This window comes from Doryrhamphus excisus, chromosome 8, assembly GCF_030265055.1.
Source record: "Doryrhamphus excisus isolate RoL2022-K1 chromosome 8, RoL_Dexc_1.0, whole genome shotgun sequence".
Lineage (NCBI taxonomy): Eukaryota > Metazoa > Chordata > Actinopteri > Syngnathiformes > Syngnathidae > Doryrhamphus > Doryrhamphus excisus.
Genome location: NC_080473.1, coordinates 4,823,871 through 4,832,422, shown reverse-complemented (window position 1 = coordinate 4,832,422; position 8,552 = coordinate 4,823,871). Strand labels below are relative to the sequence as shown.

General features: G+C 40.0%; 1 protein-coding gene across 6 annotated transcripts in view; it reads left to right on the top strand.

The window, feature by feature from the left end:
• Nucleotides 1-2,360: 2,360 nt before the first annotated feature.
• fli1 (Fli-1 proto-oncogene, ETS transcription factor) overlaps nucleotides 2,361-8,552 on the top strand; it is a 39,917-nt gene continuing 33,725 nt past the window's right edge. The window contains exons 1-2 of one of the 6 annotated variants that reach the window (XM_058080197.1): nucleotides 2,361-2,504; nucleotides 3,432-3,524. In XM_058080197.1, coding sequence (XP_057936180.1) covers nucleotides 3,486-3,524 — 39 coding nt within the window. In that variant the 5' untranslated portion in view covers nucleotides 2,361-2,504; nucleotides 3,432-3,485. Of the gene's footprint in view, nucleotides 2,505-3,431; nucleotides 3,525-7,803; nucleotides 8,007-8,029; nucleotides 8,345-8,552 lie in introns of those variants that run through there. The other 5 variants (XM_058080196.1, XM_058080199.1, XM_058080198.1 and 2 more) reach the window with 5 other exon arrangements.

Sequence of the window (8,552 nt, the reverse complement as noted above, 5' to 3'; positions counted from 1 at the left end):
CCAAGTTAGATTCAAAATGGATAGAATACATTTCAAACGTATTCTGTGCAATTCCAGGCCTTCCATTGACAACCTGATGATAAAATCCATAGTTTGTTTGACTGTGATTACATTGCGTGAAACGACGACCTTGACGGCTGCCAATAAAAGGCCCCACTTGGGCGAGCACCAGTATGTGGATTCCCACCAATATCCTTTGGTGGGACCTTTTGCTTGGTAGATGATGGGCAGCGTGCAGGAAATGAAGTTAGCGAGCTGAGCCGGGTGAAGGTTTGTGAGGGTTGGGGGGGGGGGGGGGGGGGGGGTGGCAGGAAGTCCAATGTAGGGTCCTACAGATAAACTTGTGTCAATGTTGTTGTTTGATTCCTGCAGGAAATTTCACCAAGGGGACAGACAGAGACATCTTGTAACGGCACCAGCTTGGAGGATCAGCCAATAAGGTTTAAGTATACTGCTTATGTGTGACGAGCAATCAGATAGCATTCAATCTGATTGTTCCAATATTTAATCTGATTTCTATCATTGCTGCATGTGTTATGTTAAGACAAAAACCCTCTCATACTATGGTGGAAATTTTTTCTTATTCTTTATTTAGTTTTATTAATATATACATTATTTTATTTATTCTAATTAAATATAATTTGTTTTATATTTTATATAATAGTTTGAAATATACATGGTATTTTGCATGGGGGTTAAAATACCATTCCATTTGATGACAGCATCTAGTTGACTGGTTGCTATGATATGCTATGATCACCCATCCTCTATTGCTGTATTAGAGAGAAAAAATATGATATATGTAAATATCTGTTTGTAATTTTTTTACATTAAAAAGGGGGCATGTTAAAGCAAAAATAATGGACAGATTACAACAGATTACATCAAACAAGAAAGAAATTAATGAATCAAAATACATTTACTTAATTTCAGTTTTCACCATTTAGATGCTCATTTTATTCAAAAAATACAATTTGTAGTTCAGTTTGCAATTTTTTTTCCATGGCATGCAGGGATTGCTATGATGTGTGATGATCTAGCCAGCAGTTTCACAGAGATAACGGCTACAAAAGAGGCTAAAATAGAGGCCCATTGAATATCAATTACAGTATATTAGAAAGCTTATTTATTTCAGAATTATTTCTACAAATTTTGAATTTATTTATTTCAGAATTATCCAATAAGACCCCCAAGATGGGTCAACAATTTAAAACTAAATGGATGTTGATAAGCCTTGGCATTTGGTGCTTTCAGGTGTTCCAAGTTCTGGGGTGCCCAATACCTCCTCTGTCTGCATAAAAGCAGTGTTGGGAACACACTGTGGTACTATACCCAACAGTGTTGCAACAAAAATGGTAAAAAAAAATAATGGAATGAACAATGGAATAGAGACAGACCATCTTTTTCCTCCAGAGAAATTGGAGCATTCTAAAACTTTTTACCAGAAGTATACACTACCGCTCAAAAGTTTGGGATCACTTGCAAATGTCTTTGTTTTCCAAAGAAAAACAAATTTCATGCATTTCACAAACATTTTATCCATTTCACAAACAATTAAAATTAATTTTCAAAGACGGATCTCCATTTTTGCATAGAGGCCTACTATCAACAACTGTCAGTCCTCTGCGTCAATCTCCTGGTATGGCTGCTAATCCAAGTTCATCATTTTATAAGGCTAATAGATGATTAAAAATGTAAACTAAAACTAAAATCTCTTACCATGCTGTTAACTACTCCCTTCAGAGAGCAGCACAAACTGGGTCTAACAAGGACAGAAAAACGCTGCACAACTGTGCAAGAGAGTGTGTAGTTTAAGACAAAGATGCCTCACAGCTGCACTAAATAGTAGCCATCAAACACCAGTGTCAGTATCAACAGTGAAGCGGCGACTTCAGGATGCTGGACTTCATAGCAGGACTGCCAAGAAAAAGCCATATTCCAGACTGGCCCAAAAAATGTCCAAGTGATCCCAAACTTTGGAGCGATAGTGTAATTCTAAACTTCTAAAATTTTGACATAATTGCATCTTAGTTGAATACTCTAAAGACTGGTTTGTGCTCCAATCAGCAAATGAACTGCAACAACGTTAATTGGCGACTGAGATGCCCCTGTGTGTCATTGATTAGGAATATGACATTTCACAAAATCTCACATTTGTGTCTTTTCCCTCAGCAACACAAAGAAAGTAATTAATTTGAGCATGAAGAGAACTTTATGATGCAGATTTAAGCAGCAGCATGTGTGTGTGTGTGTGTGTGTGTGTGTCTGTTATTTCACGCGTGAGTGGCCTCAGAGCACTGCATGCAGACAAGGGGAGGTTTTTCACTGGCCGCTCATTGGCCGCATGACTTCTCCCTCTCATCTCAGGAACGTATCCATTCATACACCCGCTGCTGAGCTTTTAACTGAAATAACTCACAAAGAAACGGAGCAACGCGCGGACTATTTTTTTTTTTAAGAAGAACAGGAGCGGCAAAGCCCTTGCGACGACGCCTTACGAACAGGTGAGCTGCGGACTGGTACAGGAACGTCAGGTGGTGCTCACCTATTTCTTGCTTAATTGCTTTTTTAAGGTTAAGCTCATTAGAAAGTGCGCATTTTGTGCACTTAAAACATCAATGTAAAGCAATAGGGGTCGGGTATTAGCCGAGAATGAGTGGGCTGGTCTCGCCCATGATGGATAACAGCAAAGTAAGATGCTTAAAATGTAACACTAGAGGGGTCCCGGCCCACGGGCCCACGGGGGTGTCTCGGAGGAAGGTTCATGCCGTTATTCACCAGAGCTGCCCTGCTTAATTGGCTGCAGATGCTGGGCTCTGTGCACTTTTTTTGCAGAAAAAATGGATGCATTTGGGGGTTGGGGAGGTGGGATGGGGGGCTGCAAAAAAAAAAAAAAGTGACAATTGATCATCATGGCTAGGAGGTGGTTAAAATGGTGTTTTATTGCTGGAAGGGCTTCATTTAACACCTAATTGTGTGAGATTACAGCAAAACAATAAGCCAAGTAGATCCGGTGCACTCATAACTGTCATTTGAACTCCAAACTACTTCCTTTCTTCCCTGTTGATATCATGCATGTATCATGTATGCATGTGCAACAGTCACAAAAAGGAGGGAGCGTCCTCTTAGTGCCCTTTCACCCTAGACTTTGTAAGCTGCACTTATTAAAGCCAAAAGTGCTTCAATATGTGCTAAGCTTTAGGGGACTGGAAGAGGGAGGGGGGGGGGGGGGGGGCGTGATGGGGGTTGGGATGCATGCATAAGGCCAAAGTCCTCTCCACACACACACACACACACACACACACCCTGAGGGCCACCACTAATAATTCACCCATGTTGGTGACACTTGAATAAAACCTGCAACAATTTTAAACTTGGATTCATTGGGGGCAATGAAAAAAAATGATGTCCTATATTCCTGTCAATGCCAGGGTCCTGCTTCTACTGTTGGACACCCGGCAGCACCCGTGGGTGTCGTTACAGCCATGTTCCAAACTGTCCCAGACACATCGTCTTACGTTAAGGTAAGGCAGCGCCTCCTCTTCCTCCAACAGGTGGGCTCAACCACAACACAACTGACTAGCCCCATAAAATAAGTGATGATAAAACATGAAATTCATATATTACTGTATAATTTATATATGGAATATATTTTATATTATACAGTAGTCCCTTGTTTATTGCCACTGATTGGTTCCAGCCCTGACTAAGATGTGTGAATTTCCATAAAGCAATATTTTTGTTGTCAGAGCTAACCTTCTATACACAATTTTTTAACATTAGAGCCCTCCAGAAATTAAATAACACCCCTATAGTCACCTTTACACTCATATTACCCAATACAGTAGACGTAAAAGACAGAAAATAAACCATTTTAAACATGTCTGTTGCTGTAAATGTCTTCGAAGGAACTAAGAGAGGACAGGAAATGACAACTGGGATTTCGAGTAGAGATTTAGCTTGGTGTGGGTTACGGCTGCACCTGTAGCCCGTGTTGTTGAGAGATAAGTCAAACCTGCAATGAAAGTCTGGGACTTGTGTGTCGCATCTGGAACATTCTAGTATCGTCACTGGCACCTAGTCAGCTGTGTAGATATCACAAGGGGTTTGAATGCGTCTTCTGAATGCCTTGTATTTATATTTTAGTTCATTTAGCCAAGCACACATAATTTTATATGTGTGTTCAATTCCGAATACGGCCTGTTTTCAAGATTTTACGGAGCTTTTCTTACATGATTCCTGTTGTGTTTGTAAAAAAAACAACAACAGCAAAGTTTTGATGAAATTGATTCTTTGAATTTTGTTGTTGAAATAAACACTGTGAATGTGTCACCTTGCTGTCATGCATGCTTTTTTTTTTGTTTGTTAGCTTTAATGATACTGATACTGACACTGGTGTTTGATGGCTACTATTTAGTGCAGCTGTGAGGCATCTTTGTCTTAAACTACACACTCTCTTGCACAGTTGTGCAGCGTTTTTCTGTCCTTGTTAGACCCAGTTTGTGCTGCTCTCTGAAGGGAGTAGTTAACAGCATGGTAAGAGATTTTAGTTTTAGTTTAGATTTTTAGATGGCTTTTCTAATCATCTATTAGCCTTATAAAATGATGAACTTGGATTAGCAGCCATACCAGGAGATTGATGCAGAGGACTGACAGTTGTTGATAGTAGGCCTCTATGCAAAAATGGAGATCCTTCTTTAAAAATCATCTGATTCATTTTAATATTTGTGAAATGGAAACAATTGTTTGTGAAATGCATTAAAATGTGTTTTTCTTTGGAAAACAAAGAAATTTGCAAGTAATCCCAAACTTCTGAGCGGTAGTGTATGTGCATTCGTCACACAGCACGCTGGATGCCAGACAGACATTTTTGTTGCGTGCGCACTCACATTGCAGACATTCAAATATCGCTCAGAATGTGGCACAACTATAGAGGACATGCCCCCCCGCCCCCTCCAACTATCCCTTTTCCCTCATCCTTCAAAAGACTCCACGGTCCAAGCATTTGGTTTTGTTTGGTTAAGGCCAGGCGAGACTGGAACTCTCCAATAAAAATAAATCTCAAATTAATTATGGCCTGAAGGTAACGGAGAGGGGTGGGGGGGGGGGAGCATACGTGCAGCAGACAGCCACTTTTTGGGGTTATGTGGACTCGAGACCGGACAGGCATGATGTGAGAGCCTGCAAATGAAAGGCAGGCAAACACAAATCTGTGTAATATTTCTATTGATAGTATTAAAAAGCAATATTACGAATGCTCTCCTCCCAATACCGGATGATGACAATTGCAAAGCGTGTTCTATATCCTGCATGATCCATGCATGCATATGTCTTTTTCTGCTGTGTTTGTGTGTGTACGCTGGGGAAGACATGTCTGCTGGCTGTCTACTTGCAGCCAGCGTCAAGCCAGATGGTCTGTGGTTGACTGTGTAAACCGACTTGCATCTGTTTATTGGCCTTCCAAAATGTTTGTTACCACTGAATTCATTATGACTATCCGTAATGGGAAGACCCTCAGTCAACCGCCTTATGGTTCTATTATATCTCAAGGATGGTTTTATTTTATTTACTTATTTACTTTCTTCACACAAGAAAACATCTTCTTTCACCAATAATCATTTCATTTAGGCCAGGAGCTGACTGCATGATAGTCAAACTATTTCAATTTCAGGTTTCGAACATTTTCCCGCACATTTAAGCCTATTTGAGACTGACATCTATTTACATAAAGTTATGGAGTTTATGAAAAATAAAGGGATGGGGTGCATCAAAGCAGTCACCAAAGAGTTAAACAAGGTGTCTCCCTTAATTATACAAGTCTGAGCTGGCCCCAGGCAGGAGAAGCCTTGACCCTTAGCAGGATCCAGATGTGGTGGTCCCATGGGTGGGGCCCTGAGCCCCGCCAGACCCCCAAGAGGGGAGCAGACAGACTGGACCGTGCTGTCAAAGTTTGGCTATACTTTGAGGCGGCTGAACATTGTATTCATCAATAAGCAGTTATTGAGAAACAGCATTGTCTATTGGTTGTGAAGAACATATTGAATTGTGAAAAAAAAAACATATGTGCCAAAAAATGTATGCAGAAAGGCATCGAGAAAATGTGTATTTTTCATACTGACAATTTTTGGTGTTATTCATGCAGAACCCCATAGGGAAAAAATTATATTTTCTGACAAAACTAACAAAAAAAACCTCCCCAAATTTTTTTTCCCAAAGGAAAAAAATGTTTCAATAAATTACTCTTGGCACTCTAAATTTGGCATTTTTTATGTATTTTTGTCTCGAACTCAATAGATTAAAACATATTTTCCAGGCATAATTCCATTGAGAACCTGGGCATTTTGTCATGCAGAACTGCATCAAGAAAATTTACCTTTTTTGTGTTTTTCGTACAGAACTCTATAGAGACGTTAGTTTTTTTCAGGCATAACTCCATAGAGAAACTGGATATTTTTCACTCCATTTTTCAACTCCATATAGAAAATGGGTGATTCTCATGCTGAACTCTGTAGAGAAAATTGACGCGCTTCTTTCCCCTAAATGTACAACAAGCAGATACTACAAAGATACAATTCTTTTTCGAATACACGGAGAACGGTATTGAGAATGTTTTTTCTGTTTTCGCATAGAAAATTGTTTTTTCAGGCATAACTCAGCAGAGAAAAAATATATTTTTCATGCAGAACCCCATAGAGGAAGTGGGTGGTTCTCATGTGGAATGCTGTCGAAAAAAGAAATCCAGTTTTTCCATGTACAAAATGCATGAATTGAATTTTTCACATAGAACTACAAAGTCCAAAAATGTCAATATTTTTGGATGCAATTCCACAGAGGACATATTACATTTTTCATGTAAACCTTTCAGAGAAAAACTGCAATATTTTATACAGAACTCCCCTCCAGAAAATGTGATGTTTCAATCACAACAAAAAGTCGATTTTCATGATTTATTATTTTTTTCCGGGGGGGGGGGGGGGGGGGGGGGGGGGCTCCATACAGAAAGTTGATGTATTTTGTGTCAATAAAAATGTTGACACAAATGTTTTTTTTTCAGGCATACCTCCATGTAGAACTCCATAGAGAAAGTGTTCAAACAGAACTTCCATGTTTTTCATTCCAACGTGTTTTCATTGTAACTGAAATGGAAGCAATTTTAAAGGGAAGACAGGACAAAAAAAAAATAAAAAGTTGGGAGTAGAGCTGCTGGGCTCGAACAGGGGGATTGTGGGGGACGGGGGGGGGTACCACAGAAAAGCTATAATAAAAAATATGAATAATCCCAATAGACGGTGTAGTTCCTGCTGGTCCTGCTGCACATGTGCAGAACAGACTTCTTGTGTTTTGGGTTCTGAATGGTTGAATATAATTTATGCCACCTTTTAGGAAAGTCTTCACCTTGACGTGGAGGCTTGTAAGGGCAAGACATATTGCAACAAGTAGTGCTTATATAGATTTGTCATCTTTGCAGGATTTATTGCACCTTTTTATCATGCTGGTTGTAAAAAAAAATAGACAGGAAAAGATCTTTTTTTTGGATGTTAAAATGATATGAATGATGTCGGTCATCCATATTCAATTATTTCTGGGAAGGCAAAAAAAAAAAAAATCACACAAGAGTTTTTTTCCACAGTAGGCTGTCATCCTGTAAATATTTCCCAGCTTAAAAAAAAACAACGAAGTGGACACTCAATTGTTTTGCCTGCTTATCTCCTCAGGACAGTATCCTGCTTGCTTTTTCTTTTCTTTTTTTTTTCTTTTTTTTGAAGGCAGGGCTTTGGGTGACACACAGCTTCCTTCTCTGCAGCAGCAGCAGCAGCAGCAGTGGAGGAGGTGGTGGAGGTGGCGGTGACTTCACTTCCCAAATTTAGGAGGAAAGAAAAAAAAAGTGTGTCTTTCTCTGTGCCGCACATACCAGGACTGGGACTGGAATTAATTCAGGAGCGTGTCATGTTTGGGATACCGTCGGAGTCCACTGAAAGTTGCGCAAAATGGACGGAACTATTAAGGTAAGGGTGGAGAATGGGGTGTAAAGGAGGATTGTAGGGGGGACCGCTTCTTTTTTCCCCGCAAAGTTGCGCCTCCTTTTTTCCCCCTCTCAGTCGGAATGTGAGCTCCACACTGAGGACCTTTTTCTCTCGCTTTTCCTTCAAACCATCCCCCTTCTTCTTCTTCTTCTTTTTTTTTTTTAAATAATCATAATTTCCACCCTAAGCTGCTGCGAGGATGTGCATGGAAGCCTGAGTCACACTTTGGATTTCCAAGGGGGAGCGAGCGCTCATTTTACGCACGTCTGGAGAGGCTTTTTCTAAACAACACGTCTGTTTTCTTGAAGCTTTTCATGTAGGTATGACTTCTTTTTCACTTTTAAAAGCGTCTTCTTAACGGAGTGGATGGAACTGCGCAACCCGGTCCACCTCCCTCAAAAAAAAAAAAAAAGAGCTTGTCATTGAGTCTGAAGAAAGTGATGGTTGGGGGATTTATTTCATTTTAAAGCTGTTATTTGGCAACCTGGAAAACTTGCAACACTTTAAAACCACACGACGGTTTTTTTT